Raw genomic sequence first — 19,346 nt, 5'->3', positions numbered from 1 at the left:
AGAGTAGACATTAAGAAAAACAAGATGATAGAACAGAACAAAATAAAGCCACAAAGGAGACCAGAACATTTAACAAGATGCATTTATGGCTAAACTTCTTAAAACTGTATTTCAAGGATGCTAATCTCATTCAAGAAAATGAAATTACAAGCAAATTAGTCTTATTCTCCCAATGCTGTATCTCCAGATTTCTCAACTATGTAAGACATGACAATTAGGCACAAGACCAAACAACCAAAGCTTTACAGCCATTGTCACTAACTTCACAAGGCAACTGCATCTTCACATCACCTGCCACAACACCTCACGCCAACTAGATATCCTATAGCTCTAATACTTGCCATAGTATTTAACACACAATCTTCCACCTCAGGTCAGTCCCAGCAGCAGCGCTCCTTTGTCACCAACTGGTTAACCATGGGTTAATCATCCAGCAAGAGGCTCTTCTGAGGCACTTGGCTGTCAGAAATTACTGAGCCTGGACCTACCTTTCACCCTGGTTACTGTACTGCAAGCACTACATGGACTTGACTTCCTAAGTTTTAGAAACGCTAGCAGATCTCACTTGAAATATCTTCCATCCAGCAATTATGGAACACTGAATTATGGAACACATTCACCAACACAATCTGAAAAGTCCCCTACACAGGCAGATAGCTATTTCTCACTTTCCTTCAAGGAAATAACTCTAAACTTGCATGATTACTTACTGTTGGAAAAACACACAGAACACTGCTGAACAGAATACTGTTTGTGTTTACTTTACTAAGGTTTTCAAACATGAATCTTGCAAACAATATCTATCAAAAATGATCCCAAAATGCATAACATACCCTAGATTTAAATTCAAAACAAGTTATGCAGGTGGTTCCCCTCCCCAGTCAGACAGAAAGTATATATAAAATAAGATAGAAAGATTGTTACAGTAGGGTAACTGGTACTGGACTATGTTTTGAGACAAAAATGTGAGCAAAACAATTTAAATTACTGCCTTGTTTTATCCAATGCACTTATTTACTTAAAAAAAAAAAATATATATATATATATATATATATATTAGGATTACTCATCATTAAAATGGTTTTAACATTAAAAGCCCTTGGTATTTAGGAATCAAGACTTTTCTACAGTAAAATATTGTTTGTGTATATATTCATATAAGGACTCCTAAAATAGACTACATTTCTGTAGTTAGTATAAAATGATACCCTGTAACCATTATCATGTTAACATCAGAATGCTTCAGTGCAAAGCAACGAAACTTTCCACAGCACTGTGCTACCCTGCAAGCAAAATACCTGACAGAACATACCTAAACAATGACTATTTCTTAAAGGGAGGTGAGAAAAATACTTTCCCCATTCCTTTCAACTCCAAAACACAAGTCATATGCATTTTCACACCTAGTCTGAGATCACTTCTGTGTAAACATGCACCACTTTGCTTTGCCCACGTGCACCCATGCCAGTGTGATTCTTCACGTCAAGCATCTTCAAAGACGCAGCTCTTAGAGAACCAAAGGGAACAGTAATTGGAACAGGATCTGCCTTTCAGCATCATTTACTCAGTTACCTAGTGTCAAATTCACATTCAGACTTTAACATGTAATTAAAACTAGACATATATTTACGTTATCCAACTACAGACCACGACATACAATTGCACTCACAAAATGTTAACAGGGTCTGAAGGACCACATATAGCAAGCTTGAGAAATTAATCACGTGCTGTGTATAATAAAACACATTCACTGAAATAGACATTCAGAATAATTTCATTTAGAAGCATCTTATCCTTATCAGGGTGGTAATGATGAAGTAATCACAGACTGTCTTATGTGCACTGTGTTATATATGGTATATTGCATTCCTGCTGGAATTAAGGGACCCTGGTTTTTATAGTTCTGCAAAAAACAAAAAAAACACCTATGTATATCTATTCATGTAGAAAGAAAACATTGGGGGGCAGAAATACCAGCTACAAAAGACTATTTCTTACAAAATGAGGTCCTGTGGTACTACACGTTTAATGGGTACAGGTTAGAGACTGCTAAATAGATAACCATGTACCCAGGCAATTCATGTACTTGGCTTTTGCAGGGTGTTTTGGCTTCCTTTTTATATACAGTAGCTCTTTATGCTGTTATTCCATAAAATTCATACTTACCTTGGCAGACTCTGCATCACACGGTACAAAAAGCGTGCACGATACAGAGCACCTACTTAAAGAAACACACTCACCAATACATATTGTAAACTTTTTCAAATGTTAAAGCAAACTTTGTCTATGAGCACATTTTCTGCCAAATTTGCTCTCACTAAGTGTACTTTTTTCATGTGGTACTGTTTACCTTTTAAACTTAAGGGCATTTACAAGAAACAGAAGAGTTCCATCATAGCTGGTAAATCATGAAAGAAATCTACTTTCAGCCTCAAAAATTAAACAACACAACAAACAACTCTTACTGACCCTTCTTTTCCCTCAAAATAACAACAAAAGCATGACTTTCAGATTACACTGTTGTATGTATGTAATGAAAAGCAGAGCAGTCTCATGCCTCGTTTCAAATCAGTACCCTTCACTGAGCACTTCCATGAAGCCTCTGTCAAATACTTTTTCAGTGGAAGTAAACTGAGTCTAGCTGACCTCATACTCTTGACAGTAATTTAAAATATAAAAAACAAAACCTCAAACTCCTTTGCACATTCAGCTTAGCAGTCAAAAACCTGATTTCAAACAAAAACTGAAGTTCCAGGTAAACACCTACGAGCCATTCACAGAGTAAGCAAGACAGCAAAGATATATGTGTATATATATATATATATATATTTATTTATTACAGTTATTCATTTTAAAGAAAACAGCTGAAGAGTAGCTGCTTATTTTTCCAAATTGCTCTGACATTTTTTCTGGACACTTCTCAGTCACTTCATTAGTCTGAAGATGAAAAAGCTCCATCCAACCACCTTATCTACAGACCAGTATACAAGCCCATCCGTTCAACTCACACTCAACTTGGACATCCATACCCATAACAACACATCGGTGTCTCTTTGGTCAAGCCATGCAAATCGCAGAATCAAAGGAAGGTTTGGGTTGGAAGGGACCTTAAAGATCATCCGGTTCCAACTCTCCTGCCATGAGCTGGGACATTCCACTAGAGAACACGCTGTTTGGAGCTCCTTCCAGCCTAGCCTTGAACACTGTACAAATACCTACACAAACTTAGAGGAAACACTGGGATGCCCCACCTATCTTCTCCAAGAGATAAATGTGTTAATTACACAGCACAGCAGCAAGCTAATCCATCTCACATTTCACCAAAACAATCTGCAGTTAAATTTTGAAGCTGTAGTAAGGTAAAACCTGCTCACACTTTCTCCTGCTACTGTGTGTTTTCATGCTAGTGTAGAAGTTGTTACAGCCCTACTACACCCAGTAAAACTTCCTCGCACTGCTTCGGCTATTACAACAGTCCCAGGCACTTCACTACCCTCGGTATTTTCAAAAAGCACTAAGAGCAGGTAAAGACAAAAGATGTTCTCACTAAAACAGAGTTAACCAAAAGCAGTTTGATACTTCCTTAAGTGATTGCTTGCATTTCCAGAAGTATTTTGATGTTTCATGTGTTGCAATTTAACAGTTCTTTCTATAATCTGAGATTTAACTCAGAAAATCCTTTTTTTTTTTTTTTTTCCAAATGAAGAAATTTTTCACAGAAAAATGAGCCAACTTAAATCAGAAAAGGTTGTACATACCTTAGGTTCTAAGAAGTACCCTTTAAAATATCGATACTTAACAGGAACTCCTCTGGGAAGCTCTATGGTAGCTTTCCATAATTCACTGTGAAAATAATAAATTCAAAACACTTATTCTCTTCAGTTCTCTGATGTTTGATCCAACATTCTAAGCACTGTTTTAGCTTAAAAGCTCTACTGTCATCTTAAAAAAAAAAAAAAAGGTTTATTAATGAAGACAAAACATTTGTTTGAAATATAGCTTTCCTTACCAAGTACACTTGTAGCTTCTCAGGTGTTTTTTTGTTGTTTTAAATTAGGACAATAATCTATCCTAGAAATAGCATGGAAGTAACACTCATGCAAATACACGGGTATTTTTGCAACTTTGATGAGAAAACTGACTTTGCACCATGGTATTCAAAACAGTTGGTGAGGCTTAGTGCTCTGTACAGGTTACTTTGTACTCTGATTCATTATTACTTCTTTAGTTCAGTCATTCTCCGTTCTAAATCAAACAGTGCCTACTGCTACAAGAAAGTTTTTCAGAAGGCATACTTAGAGCAGAAAGTGCACTTTTGGATCTCAGATCTGAAGAGCTGAACAGGAGCAAGAACTCTCACGCTCATTTAACAGACAGCGAAAACATGACGATATCATTCAGGATATCATCCAACATCACATATGAAGTCACTGACAGAATTGCATCTTATAACCCTATTTCCTGCATCACGTGGACATATAACAGCAGGTAAGGGTACCATTTTAAGGAAATACTGAACTCCTCTGAAGTGCTAGACTGTCTTCATATAAGCTCATTTTCATATGAGCACAAATCACACAAGTTTTAGCATTAAAACTATCATCTTCTTCCCACCTCCCTACAGCACAGTAAGTACTTGTACAGTTAAGAAGAAAGCAAACATCTTCCACAATTTGGTGTGTGCATCAACACACCACTACAAGACTGAGAGTAATCCTTAGCAACCTCTTATTAGAAGTGTCTACAATTGTACTTCTGAAACGTGTCAGCCACAATGGTACAAGCATCATTTGTAACTAGCAAAGCATACCAAAGTCAAACATTCTCTTAAACACATTCCTGTGTAGCCTGACAGTTGACAAACTCAGAACCAGAGTCAATTTGTTGCTCTAGATTTCTAAAGAAAAAACAGCCTACCAGTCATCAGTCTGGAGAACCACTGCAGCTTGTGGCTTCCAACTTCCTAAAGCACTGCAGCTCCCACATATTGCAAACACCTCCCCTGAAAATGAACAGACCAAAGTAAAAACACGGTTATTGCAACTCCAGCCTACATGGAATTACTACCTATGGTCTACATGGTTAAACATTTGAATAATTGTCATGTGTACAGAGGCCCACCCATCCAAATTTCTTTTTGGTTCCAAAGAGTCTTATCCCTTCCCACTGAGAATCACAACAGTGTTTTCACTTCTGTCACAAAGATGCCACTGAGAGGCACTACGAACAACCCAAACTCCTAAGATGGTTGGCATCCAAATTTTCTTACATTACTGCTGTTAAAATAAGTCTTTGGTTTTCACTGGGAAATGTCTTGTAAAAATGAAATGGTCACATACACACACACACACACACACACACGTGAATATGTATATAATCACAGATGTGCAAGCACACGCATGTACTAACACATCAAAAAAACAGTAATTTTCTAAAATTCATATGAATTAATTCAGGAGCAGATAAAACAAGAGGTTAATAGCATCATTCCCAAGGCAAAAATACAGCATAATTCCTGTGTGAAATAAAATTACCATGCTTTAAAGTTTTTATTGGATATAAAAATGAGGTTTCCTTGCAAGAAGTATTAAATCATCACGCTTCAATTTATATTACACAGGCATTGAAAGAACAAAAGACTATAATAGTGCAAGAATGCTCAATTCTAGGGAATCCAAGGGATAAAAGCTAACATTGCAATTTATCCTGTTTTCTTTTTTGTTTTTTTTTTTTTTGTTTTGTTTTGTTTTTTTTAAATAGAAAACCAACATGCAGAACTGTAAGAACAAGGATAAATACAACTGGAAAGGACAAAGTAGTATTTTGCTTTTTACTGGGTTTCAACAGCATTATCACACGCAGGAACAATCTGTGACATGAGGAGGAAATGTGAAGTTGTTACACTTATTCACCATCTGCTGAATCTTTTAGTCTTCCTCTGCAATGTAAGAACCACCGAAGCACTGGAACCACTTATATATTAAAATGTAATGAAAAAAAAAAAAAGTATTTCAGTATCTAAATGACATCTAAATGTGAAAAGCAGATGAAGACATTCAGCTGAAGTTACGGCCTAGCCTAGGATTTGAGAAAAAGGGGAGAGTATCAAGAGCTTGCATGCTTCACCAATAGGAAAAGCAAGGAACAGATGTGTAAGTGAGCAGCCTCAGAGAAACAAGTAGCAATGTTAACTGAAGTGAGATGAAAGTGTCTCTGATTGCGATTTCACATCCTCACTCTAGGAAAGCAGTAATTCTGACAGTGGAGCTGCAATAATCTGAAGACGTGAAGTTCAGGGTGTATGCAACAAAGACACGCTGCCTTTATTAAGCCAAATATCACAGCTGGAACTTTAGGCCTGAAATAAGAGCTCTGAGGGTTTACTCAGACCTCTAACATGAAGTTTATTTGTTCCAGCTGTACAGGTTAATCTAATTTAAAAAGAGGTTCATTTATGAACAAGGCTACTGTAGACACAAGTGACAAATGGAAAGGATTTCATCTTAAAAATTGCTCAATGAAATAATTTGAGATAATCATTAACTACAGTTTTTTGTTTTCTAAATAAAAATTTTCTGTTCCAATTCACTTAAAAAAAAAATCAGCCTTTTGCATGCTTGGTCCAAGTATACAAATACAGACATGATTTGATGGTGTACTTATAGTGTACATTATTGCATACAAAGTTTTTCACCTTTTTCACTCTTCTGTGGCACAGTACAGTGTCTTTTTCTTTTTTAACTACAAGAGGGGGATGAAAGAAGAAGGGAAGGCCATTTGAATGCCACACAGTTTACAGTTTCTGACTGGAGATGTGAAACAGTTAATTTTTTTCTTTTAATATTCCTTTAAAACAGCAGCATTCAGTACACCTCTGTGCAAATACCACCCAATCTCTCAAGCACAATCTGAGTTACATTCCCCTTTGTAACATCCAGCTACAGTAGCTTTTCAGCCTTCTCTAAAAACAAAAGCCCGCAGCAACCTGAACATGTGTTGAATGCTCACAGCACTGTACAACACACAAAAGACTACACTGAAACAAGATACAGGCACACCTTCACTCACTTTACAATTACACTGAATGGCCGCACCAAGATTAGTACAATTCTGATCAAATTATTCAAAGAAAGGCACAAGAGAAATACAGAAAGTGGAATCGTCTTTTCAAAGGCAATTCCAAGCCCTGCGAGTTTGGGTTTGTTGTTTCTTTACGTGAGCTGATCTTTGATCTCCTGACTGCTAAGGGACAGCCCCAAGACCTACAGTACGAGTCACCTCAGTGACAGTTTTCCTCCCACTCCAATGAAGTAAAACTGAAGCACTTGATGCCTTGTGCTTATGCCAGTGTGTATGCTTCATCAGCAGGGTTGGCTCCAGAAGTGGTCTGACTAGAGTGAGATAAGGCACTATTCCTAGGCTGGGGATGCCCTTTTACCCTTTAGCAGGAACCAGTGATATCAGCAGGAAAACTGAGTGACGCGGACACAGCATTTCAGCACTCCAGCAACACATAAAATAATGTGATGCTGGATTTCAGTGTCAGTATCAACTAGTTAATCACTACAGATATAGGGGTAAAAAGAGAGGTATGTAAGGGAGCCACTGAATGGACACATCTGCCCTGGAGAGCCAAGATGACATTACCACAATTTAATCTTACATCCACTTCAAAAGCGTTCTCAATAACACAGGGGCTACAGCATGCTCCAGCTCTTAACCCTTACAGGACACCTGCATCACTGCTGCACTACCCTCCAGATGGTTATGACCAAACACCTTCGACTGAAACATTTAAGGAAGTCACTTATCCTTTCAAGAACTTCCTGCTTCTACCCACTTTAATAAAAGAAAAAGGAAGAACCCAGTGTTTGATGAATGGTTTGGGGAATTGAAAACAAAGGTTTTCAATTTTGCTACGATTTTTAATGTCCAGATAGCAATAGTTCCATACAGCTGATTTTTACATCATGACAATGTAACAAACGTGGGTAGGAAGGAGATTCAGGATCTCATGGGGGATTGATAAACGCAAGGTAATAATACAGGAGGAAGAATGGAACCATTTGCACATCTCAGCAGAACGTGAAGTTATATTACACAAAAAAATGTTTTCCTCATTATAACAAAGCAAAGTGTGACAAAAAGTTCTACGTATTTAACAAATACTTGTAATAAAACATGAAACATTTTAATTCCCCTATCCAAGTCAAGCATAGGCTCTGGGTTAGTCTAGCTCTGATTCTCCATTTCTAAGAACACAGCTGAAACAGGAGGGACCCCACAGAAAATCTAAAACTGCTACAGAAATACTTCTATACTGCAAGGAACTGCAAACACTTTTAAGCTCAGACTGGTTCTCAGTAAGAACTGCAGCAGAGCTTAGAGACATTTACAAGGTCAATAATAAATAAAAAACCCAAACATTGTTCTGTTCCAAAAGCCAGGAAATTTTGCTGAAAGCAGAAAGTTATTATCAATTGCTACTCTGTGAATTAAATGGGGACTTGAACCTAACAAAACTTTCTGTTACCAAATGCTACTGAGACATGGATCTTATCAATTTATTTCTAAGGTGCTTTTCTACAAACAAAACTATCTGTTATAACATTAGGCAGAAATACGACATCAGCCAAACCCTTCAGGATGGGAGGCATCCTACAGGAGAAAATTAATACAAATCTAAATTAGGAACAAGTGGCTCCGTTGTTATCACCTGACGGACTGTCAGCTGTTTCTTCTGAAATACGTAAGGTGGAATTCAGCTGCAGCGTCTTTCTGCCCTTAGCGCCTAGCAGAGGTCACATCTCATTACACAGAGCTTTCAACAGGGACAGTGAGCAATAAAAAAAAATAGAACAAACACATCAACGTATGCTTAATTATCACAGCCCACAATGTAAATACTCCTGAGTAAGAAGCTGCTAGAGACAGAATGCTAATTCTAAAGTACCATAGCTATTTGAGTGAGCAACAAAATTGTTGCGTGAAATTGTTTGTATTTCTGTGCAAAATTATTTCTTAAGGCATTTTACAATAAATTAACACTAGAACTGCCATGTTCCTTTAGTCCTGAAGAAAACAAAAAGAGCCCTTTGAATGGTCTTCTAATCAGTTTTCTTCCAGTTCTACAGTAGCAAAAGGAAAGCTTGTGGTAGGCATGATTGCATTACCTGGTACTGATGGTCCTCTCACTTCAAAAGTCACTTGAGATGAGGTCATACTTGCAGAATTTTTGTCTTAGGAAAGCTGAAATCTCCTATAGTGAGAGAGAGAAAAATACAACATTTCAGGAACAGCACACTACATCTTTTGCTTGTTCTATGAGAGAGGAAACACACACACAAAAAGACCACTGAAACCAACAGCATATGCAAGTTATCAGTATCATGCAACATATGTGAGCCTTGGGATTTGGTTTTATACGTATATATAACTAACTTTGCTCCTAAACAGGCCACACGTTCTGCACTTAAGCTTCACAAGTAACATGGCTGTAAACAAACAATGCAAAGTACTGATGCTAGAAATAAGCACACTTCAGAAGCTGCATAAGGAGCAGATGCCTTCTGTGAATTTGGTCATGCCTGCATCATTAGGCCATGTGTCTCCAACCTTTTGGCTTGTCTGGGCTGCACTGAGTGAAAAGTAATTGTCTTGGGCCACATTTAAAATATGTGTTTTATAATTCAGATATAGTAGTAACAAAACCTTTTATAATTCAGATATAGTAGTAACAAAACCTTTTGGTTCTTAATATTTTTTAAAATACAAAAAGAGGGTAACAACAACATAAAACTAGTGGGATATTTGATCTTATTTTTGTGACCTAATGCAACAGCCCTGTTCAATGGAAAGGGTTGCAATTCTGAGTGAGTTCTTGTCAGATTTCTGATGAAATTTTGCTTTTCCTATACTTCATCTTTGAAAACAGATGCTCTCAAATGAACACACAAAAAACTTGATGATTTTTTCAGCAATCTTGAAATCTATTCTCACATTCTTTCATCAAAACAGAAAGCACAGCTGCATATTTGTTGACGTTCAGGCCTGTGTTCAGCTAAAGCATCACACTGCCCACAATCACTTACCAAAACTGCCAGCACTGCCCTGCACCCTCCTGCAGCCCGTTTCAGCCCAGCCGGCACCAACAGCACGCAGCCGTGTGGCTGCTGTGAGCGATGGGCGCGCAGCCACGCCGGGCCACTTGGTGGGGCAGAGCCACCGCCATGGCTGCGCAGGGCAATAGGAGCTGTGCTGGCAGCGGGTTGGACGTGCCTGCTTTGGGTGGTCTGTATATTAACAGCAACACGCTCTAGAACTTATTTTTGGCAGCTATTTATAGACAGGAGAAGGTTAAAATGCAGCATTTCTGTGCCAAAAATAAAGCTGAGGTTTCAAAACTGGTGCTGTGTGACAGAAAAGCTTCACTTTGAAGCACAACATACGAGCCAGTCGTGTGTTTATTATAAAGACCCTGACAGGCTTGCGGCCTTGGATGGGTTCACACACTGTCCTTGCTTGGACACCCTTCAATTGCAAAGAGCCAAAAGGGAAATGAGGCAGGCAAAAGTGATTTGGCAAAGGCTACAAAACAGGCAGCTGTCAGCTGAGGCCTGAACCCAGTTCCCCAAAGCAAGAACAGGCTTTCAGCATGTATAAAACCTATTTCCACCGCTCACGCAACATGACTCAAAATTCAGCCTGACAAAAACAAAGCCCAAAACCAGCACGTCTGTTCTGCTCCAAACTAACCATCCACCCACTCTTATGGAAAATCTGAACCTCTGTTATCAAATCTATAAAGCATTTTACTTGGTGCTGTAAAAATTCTGTGTATCTACTTAAAATATATTTGTGAGCTTTAGAAAATGACTAACAAAACAATGTTACTTCTCTATGCAACAGTAACTAACTGTAAGGAATTTTAATAAACTCACTTCATAAAGAATTCACAATTCTCCTTAAAAGGCCTTTTATCTTCAAGGCCTTCCCAACCTGCCCAAGCCATGCACAGCACGACAAGAAAACTCAGTTCTTTTTGTCCTTTTTTACAGTTCACACCACCAGACTCAAGCATGAGTTCATGCCTCCAGCACTGCCTCTCATTTTAAATAAATATCTACTCTAGCACAGCACTGAATGCCAGCACAGTGAAGATGACATATGTTCACCCAGCAACTGTATTTCAGCAGAAATTTGCTTGTAGATCATAAATCAAAACTGTTGCATATCATCTTGCACCTACAAATCGTTCTGTACTTTAACATGATTCAAACAACGCTTTAATTTCATAAAGCACCAAAGGCCCCACTGTCCAGCTATGACTGCTTCTGAGAAGACAGAGTTCTATCCCTAGAGGGAAGTGACAAGAAACCCTAGATTAAATACTCAGATTCTGTGACCGGTAGGTGAGATGATGCCCATGTTCTAAACCCTACGTGCTTTCAAGCCTTCAATACCACCTTGCTAAAGGTGGGGAGGAACAGCAAAATCCTCTGCTCGTGTACAGAGGGACTGCTGGAGAGAAGTCAAGTAGTAAGTTGGAACAGCTTTGTAATAAGAAAAAAAAAAGTTATATATTTCCTAGTTAGCAAGTGTTAACCAATTCAGCCATATAGACTTGTGATCGTGCACAACCACCATTTATAAACAACCTCTGGGTTCAACACCACTAAAGCTGAATTCACATCTGCTGTAACCACACACAACTCAACGCCAGCTTGGGGCACAAACAACTGCCTCCGTCCTGTGAGCCATCCCCTGCCTGCAGCTGGATGTAAGGGCATGCAGCTAACCCCTGTGCAGGGGAGTGATGGACACTCGCATGAAGCTCAGCCATTTACTCACGGGATACACAAGCCCTACCCAGTAGACATTCACTCAACCCTACCAGCACTTCACATCAAAAACGTGTTTCTTCAGCTCGAGATTCTTGCTTTCACAACAGAAACAAGTTCTTTTTACCCACCATATCACAGCTCTATTCTCTAATCACCCTTTCTTTGCAAAGCAGCACCTTACCTTCCACGGCTTCTGGAGGCTCCCCGAGCAGATGGTGACTGCACAGCAGCGGTACTCTGAGTCCTAAGCCCAACTGACCTGCCTTCCAAAGTCTGACTCAAAAAACCCTGCCCATCAGCCAACCCCACAATAAAACAAGCTATCTGCAAGTCTTCCAGGGCAAGGACAAGATCAATAGCCTGATGGTTATGTGCAACCTTGGTTCCCTTGCTAGGAGATAAAGTTTTCCTCTTGAAACCAGGAATCTTGCAGTTTCAGGGAACTGCTTACCTTCCCTCATGCACCCACAGGAAAGGCAACAAAGGCCTCAGGCACAGTAATGTGCACAGTGAATGGAAAAGAAAAACTGTACTCTTTGCTCTAACATAGCCTGTAAACATCTCCATGTTCCTCAAGGACACCTGAAGGAACGTAAGAGTGGCAGCAGGTAATGGACATCCTGAAATACAGTCTGCAAGCTCTCCTCATTCTAGAAGGATCACTTTGGGAAGTGACAAAAAAAGCAGCCACTAAAGGCACTTGGAAGAAGAGAAACATAACATTTAGCACTTCCCTTCAGTATAATACAATCAACTGATAATGGATCACAAAATACAGCTTTTCTCTACAAATGAGGTAGCAAAGGTTAGGGATGTCATCACGGATGGAGAAGACCAAGACGATTTTCAGTCGTTGTCAAAACATACCAGAACATGGAGTTCAATAATTCCCAGTCTGAAGTTTATTTGAGCCTTCTGGCTTATGCTTCTGGAGTACATCAAGCCCCTCATGACTGCAGCAGTAGCAGACGCACCTTGCCATCACACCCCCCCACCACTTACTTCCTTAAGCTTTCCAGTGAATTCAGAGCTGCACACCTTAGTCAAGTACTCCAAAAGATATCGGCTGTTTGCCACCCCATATCTTGCAGTCAGTATTTCAGGCTTATATGAACATATAATCTGGGACAATCCTAAAACATAATATCCTAGCTTACAAAATACTGAACAAACTTTAGACTCATCAAAATTCACAGCTTTCATGAAGCCAAATGACATGTTCTCTGAAGTAAGATTTGTAGTAACATCTCCAATGGGATTGAGGCTCTGACTTCAATACCTGCAGGACAAGATGACAGGCTTGAAAGATGACGTGATCTTCCTCCTCCTCCACCCCCTTCCACTCCCATAGAGGCCTCCAGGCTCCTAAGTCTCTAAGTTACGTTTTTTTCCTGCCCACGTATTAGACAGGAACCATTTTAGGCAACTGCATTAACAAAGAATGAATAAAACATTGACTTTATCAACCACGAGATGTCTGTATGGGCTGCAGAATGGTTGGGTACAGTGAGCAGTAGCAGGAAAATAACATATCGAAATCTCAAGTCGGGGCAATCCCAGACCCCAGTGCAGACACAGGGAGAACTCACTGCAGGGAAGGACTTGGGGACAAAAGCTGGATACGGGCCAGCAGCATGTGCTTAGAGACCACAAGGCCGACAGGACCCTGGGCTGTATAACAGAGGGGTGGCAGCAGGGAGAGGGAAAGGATTGTCCTCCTCTGCTCTGCCTTCACGAGGCCCCATCTGGAGAACTGCCTCCAGGCCTTGGGCCCTCAGCTCAGGAAAGATGTGTTGGAGTGAGTCCAGAGGAGGTCACCAAAGGTGACCAGATGGCTGGAGCACCTGTCCTATGGGCTGAGGGAGACGGGCTTGTTCAGTCTGGAGAAGAGAAGGGTCTGGAGAGACCTCACTGCAGCACTACAGTACACAAGGGAGACTGACTTTATACAGGGGCTGACAGTGAGAGAACAGGGAGGAATGGTTTTAAACAAAGAGGGGAAATTTGGGGTAGACATTAGGAAGAAATTCCTTACTCAGAGGGCAGTCGGGCCCTGGCACAGCTGCCCAGAGCTGTGGTGCCCCATCCCTGGAGCTGCTCCAGGCCAGGTCAGATGGGGCCCTGAGCAGCTGAGCTGGGGGGAGGGCAGCCCTGCCTGCAGCTGGGGGTTGGAATTGCACTGTGGGCTTCAAGGTTCTGGCTTATGGCCCTACCCAAACCATTTTATGATTCTAATAGGGAAAGAGAGAAGAAGAAGACTAACTCTCTGGAGAAACCGACATTAGCTTTCTAAAAGGAGGGGCGAGGTATAAACGAAGGTCTTCTGTTGAAAATAAGAACTTCAAAAAAAAACCTTTAAGATAAAAGAAGCAAAATGCTGTTCTGCCAGTGCAAGGGGAGAATCCAGCTTTGTAAACTACACTCCCTTTCACGCATCTGATGAACCGTGAACTAAACCGACTTAAGTTTCTAGATGCTAGATGACCTAGATCAAATGATACACTGACCCTTTACCATGACTTTATCCACTGAGGATAATTTGTATTCGGCAAGATAACAAAGAGAAAGCCAAAGCAAAGCAACCTTATCTTTAAATACAGCACGATACCTCTTTGCACCTCTCCTTGCAGACCCTATCCAGTAAATGATGCTACTGATAGAAGGGTCTGCCATAAAACTGTCGTCCTGAAACTTCTGAATAACATTACATTTAAAGATGAGTGGATAACATAGAACATACTTTTTTCTGCCACCACAAGGATAAAATACAACCAAAGCCGCTTTTTAATGATTAATATATATATATATATATATATATATATATCCAGGCATCTAAATTTTTACATATGTACTTAACAGGATTTTTCAAAGGTGCTTGGATAGAAAACATTTGAATTAGAAACCCAGGTACCACAATAATCCTATAATGTACTTTAATACCTCGAGTGATCTAGTCCTTAAAGTAAGAATATTTTAACCACCATATCACTGAATTTGCTTAGTTGTCTGTAGAACGGCAGTCAACCTGTGTACAAAGAGGCTCCTTCACACGAACAGCACACATTCCCTCACCAAACCAACCAATGCAAGTTAATGCAAAAAGCAAGCATATACTCAAATCATTTCAAAATATTGGTGCTGATTTGCATACACAGAGCAAAAGAGCAAGATCCACAGGGCTGTGCTTTGTATGTCCCCTGTTTTAAGCAGACACTCTCCACCTTAAAAGCGCACACTGGTGAGACTTATCAACGCCAAGAGAGGTCCAGCTCAGGTCAGGGGAAAGGTGCCGCAATCGCAGCCAAACCGTCTGACAGCAGGACGCACGTTGGCCTGAGCAGGGTTAGCACAGGGCACTGCAGCCCAGATTTACATGGCATCTATTCACACACAATTAAAACTTAACACGGAGAACAGACTTCGCAGCTTGCTGTTGGCATCAGAATATTACAGAATACATTTAAATTACCCAATTATCGCTACTTAGTTTTATTATACCTAGCACCAGAATTTCAGAAGGTGAGAGGGCGTGCTTGTGAAGACGTCAACTGGGCGAGAATTTCACAAGCTGTATTACAGCACCAACCCCTTCGTGCCCTCCCGCACAGCCAGCGGGTTCTGCCAGCCCCACAGCGCGCTACGCAGGACGGCCGCAGAGCCAGCAGCGCCCTGCTGCACTGCAGTAAGAGCAGCGGGCAGAAAACAAACTCGCAGGGGCGATGCGCTGGCCCAAAGGCAGGAATTTCCCCACGCCACAGTGCTTCTTTAGACCGTGATCTTTAAAAAAAGCACGAGGAACGGCACCATTTCAGCAACCCGCCGCCCGCTCCGTTTCTCGCTCACGTGCCCGCGGCCAGCAATGCGCTCCGGGCGGTAACGAGGCGCCCGCGGGCACCGCCAGCCCCCCCCCCCGCTCGGCCGCGGGCAAAGCGCACGCAGCGCCACAAAGGCACGCCTCCTCCAGCAGCCCGAAGCCGACGAGCCCACCCGCGTGAGCAGCTTGTGCTCTCCGCGAAGCGTCACCGCGCGGAGACGTAAGAACGTTCTGTACGAGTAATCGTACAGAGGCGCCACTCCAGCGCCCTGACGGGATGAGCCGCCCACTAAATAGGGCGAACAAAAGAGCGCCGCCGACACACGCCCCAGCCCGCTCGGCGCGCGCACGGCCGCTCTTCTCCTCAGCTCCAACGGCCGCCCCCCGCACGCGCGCCCTCACCTCGCACCGCCAACCGGTTCCAGCTGCCCCCGGCCGCAGCGGGCAGAGGAGGCGCGGTGCTAGGCGGGGCGGCCCCACGTGACGCCGCGGCCGCCTCGGCCCCACCCCCCTGCTAGACGCAGCCAATGAGAAGCCGGCATAAAGGGTACAGGAAGCCACGCCCTTTCCTCGAAAGCCCTCGGGGGCCGCGCGCGAGGGGCAGGGGGCACCGCGCCCGACCTCCGCACGGCGAGGCACCGGCAGCCCTGGCTCCCCTCCCTGTAGCCGCGAGGAGCGGCGGTACAGCGCTGCCATGCTGCCCTCCGGCCAGCTCTCTCCCTGCCCCTAGCGTCCCCCCTCTCCGACCCAGCCGACACGGACTGACCTGACCCAGGCGTGGCTCTGGGCTCTCCGCCCTCTTTGTACGTTCGCCGCCTGCGCTCCCTGCCCCTCCTCCTGCCACCGCCGCTGCCCAGGGCCGCCTGACAGCGCGGGGCGCGGGGGAGGGGTTGGGGGGGCGGCAGCGCGGCCGCCAACCGCTTCCAGCTGCCCTCCGCCGCAGCGGAACGCGGGGTCGAGCGGAACTACCCTGTGACGTCACCGCACCGACGCCCGCGGTCGGCCCTCTGCCTGCCGCAGCCAATGAGAAGCTGCTCGGGATCCGGGGGGCGGGGCCAATAGGACGCATAACTCGTTCGCTGAGAGAATTGATGGAGCTCGGTGCTGCTGGTGTCGGTCGGTGATGAGCTGTGGGGGGAGCAGGCTGAGAAACCGCTCGTCCTCTATGCAGCGCTAGGAGGGCTAGCGCTGTGATCGGCACTCTGCGCTGTCCTGGCTGTTTCCTAAACGTACATGAATATGTTCCACTCATTCATCCCCTCCAGCGTGTTTGTAAGCAATTTCTGGCAGAAGACCTACATATTGTAAGGAAAATGAGTATTGTAAATGAATCGTAATGTCAGAATTTGCCTACTGTTACTTATTTCTGAGTTGCTCAAGTGCTCGTGTGAGTACTGCAGAATCAGAGTGCCTTGCTGAAACAAACTAACAAAAAGCAAAACAGGGAGAGATAAGTATTAAAGAAAATTACAGCTCAAAAACTGCAGCTGAATTATAGCACAAAAGCAACTACAGCTGAGAGCACTTTGTGCCAAAGCCGAAGGGCGATGAAGAGTTAATTCCTCTGGGTAAGGAGGTAGGAGGGTTGGTGAAGGTTTATTGCAAAGTGAGGGTGAGTGTGGACTGCTGCAGTAACAACCCCCTGTAACCAGTAAATGCTAGGAGCCGTCACTTCTACAGCTACAATCAACAGCGAGCTGAAGAAAGAGGGAGACTAAGGGGAGTGAAAATACTACTTAGAAAATCATTACCTCCTTGGTTTTCTTCTTGCTCATTTCCAAGATTCATCCAAGCCATTTGCTGTCGAGCTGGTGGAGAACTGAACAGTTTGAAGTGTGCTTTGTTGTGTTAAACTTTTTAAAAGTAGGCCTTGTGATGTGGTGCCAGCATCATGCTATGAAACTGCACCACTGAGCTGCTGTTAGCAGCTACAAGTGTGGCGCTCAGGCTCTTCCAGCTCCAACATTTGTTCCAAAAATATCCCCATCCTGTCAAAGCTATTACTGCATTTCCTACAACAATTCAGTATGGCCAAAAATTGCAAGTTAAACTCCAATTGGATTCAGGAAGCACTAATGTATTAATTTCATTAAAGTCTATATCTTCCTCCTAATATAATTCAGCAGGGTTGAAATGGTTTGAGGATTTGTTTTCTTACTTGTAAAGTGAAGTGGTTGATTGCAGCCGAAAGCTGACATTCTTTCAAACAAGCCATTTTTTAGTTCTTCAGATATCTTCACTGGTTTAGCATTCTTTCCAAATGAACAAATGCAGTAGCAATTGCTGTGCTGCATTAAGAGCGACAGCTGATTCCAAACAGCCTAATTTGTCATGGCAACTTTGAAAGACTAATTTTCTTTCTGAAGACGACTCAGCTGTCAAAATCTAAGATGATGTTCTTCATTCTGTAATTAATAAGGCTTTTCAAAGGAAGAAATTTTGTTTAACTTGATGATTAATTTCTCTGAACAATTAATGTTACCACGATTGCATCAGTAGGTTTGAGGCAAGTCATGTACTCCCTTTTTCTCAACCTGCAAGATCCCTATCTTACCTTGCTCTGAAGCTTTTCACTGAAATATAATTTTCAATAACATATTCCTGTAAATAATTCCACTGGAGTACTTCTTGGCCTTATTGAATAAAACAAAACCAGCTAATTAAGAACGATGATTAAGCTTGTACTCAGTGTAAAATAGAGCAAAGAGGGAAGGGGTGGAATAGGAAATGTTGTTATGTCCAGGCTAAATGCAGAAAAAAATCAACATTATTTCTGTACTTCCTCACCCTCCTAAGGAGCTGCTGCAATATGGTTGGGACAGATAAGGTTGTACTTTGCTGTGTTTTGGCAAAGAAGTCTCAGCCACTCCTTATGATCGTATAAAAATGTAAGAGCACAAAGACTTAGAACTTTTCTTAAGGACCTATTCAAAAAGTTAGGATTGGTACTCTGCTTTTCTCACTTACCTAGCAACAGAATGAAAGCAAAGGAAGCAGGGTTTCATATCACAGAATTGTAGGGGTTTGTGGGAAAATCTGGGGATCATCAAGTCCAACCTGCTGCTAAAGCAGGTTCTGTACAGCAGGGTGTGTGGGAAAGTGTCCAGGTGGATCTCGAATACGTCCAGAGGAGACTCCACAACCTCTCAGGGCAGCCTGTCCCAGTGCTCTGTCACTCTCAAAACAAAGAAGCTCTTTCTCATGTGCCTATGGAACTTCCTGTCTTCCAGTTTGTGCCCGTTGCCCCTTTTTCCATTGCTGGGCACTACTGAGAAGAGACTGGCCCTATCCTCTGGACACTTGCCCTTTAGCTATTCATAAATCTTGGTAATATCAGAAAGCGTGAACTGAATCAAGTTGGTGTTTGCAAGAAATCCCAAGGAGATTCAGAAAGACAAGGGTACAAAATTCATTTGACATGTGCAAACACAAGCTGTCTGTTCACATGTGCATGCTGAAAAACCCATTTTCCCCTTTTTACTCTGGTAGTTTAAGAAGTTACTCAACTAGCAGTGTGTGGCAAGTCAGTTTGTTCCAGTGATGGTGCTTTGGTGAACAATTCTATGAGCAAGAGAGAATGAGCAGAAGGATGCCCTGCAAGCTTTCTCCCTCAGCAATGTGAAACTTACACTAAAAACTGCTCCTTGTCCCAAGGCATGACACAGGGCATGAAGTGGGACTAGGGCTGA

At 42.3% G+C, this 19,346-nt stretch overlaps 1 protein-coding gene across 5 annotated transcripts in view; it reads right to left on the bottom strand.

The window, feature by feature from the left end:
• Positions 1-16,530, bottom strand: part of GPCPD1 (glycerophosphocholine phosphodiesterase 1) — a 40,623-nt gene extending 24,093 nt beyond the window's left edge. For 2 of the 5 annotated variants that reach the window (XM_042877595.1, XM_042877626.1), the window contains exons 1-4: positions 16,424-16,530; positions 9,174-9,259; positions 4,918-5,002; positions 3,759-3,843 (exon numbers count right to left, since the gene is read on the bottom strand). In XM_042877595.1, coding sequence (XP_042733529.1) covers positions 3,759-3,843; positions 4,918-5,002; positions 9,174-9,222 — 219 coding nt within the window. In that variant the 5' untranslated portion in view covers positions 9,223-9,259; positions 16,424-16,530. Of the gene's footprint in view, positions 1-3,758; positions 3,845-4,917; positions 5,003-9,173; positions 9,260-10,091; positions 10,181-16,059; positions 16,129-16,423 lie in introns of those variants that run through there. The other 3 variants (XM_042877604.1, XM_042877615.1, XM_042877637.1) reach the window with 3 other exon arrangements.
• Between the last annotated feature and the right edge of the window lie 2,816 nt (positions 16,531-19,346).

The sequence above is a fragment of the Lagopus leucura genome, unplaced genomic scaffold (assembly GCF_019238085.1).
Source record: "Lagopus leucura isolate 7727_CA_CO unplaced genomic scaffold, USGS_WTPT01 Super-Scaffold_73, whole genome shotgun sequence".
Classification (NCBI taxonomy): Eukaryota; Metazoa; Chordata; class Aves; order Galliformes; family Phasianidae; genus Lagopus; species Lagopus leucura.
The sequence above is the reverse complement of the archived record's forward strand: the minus strand, read 5'-3'. Positions and strand labels throughout refer to the sequence as shown.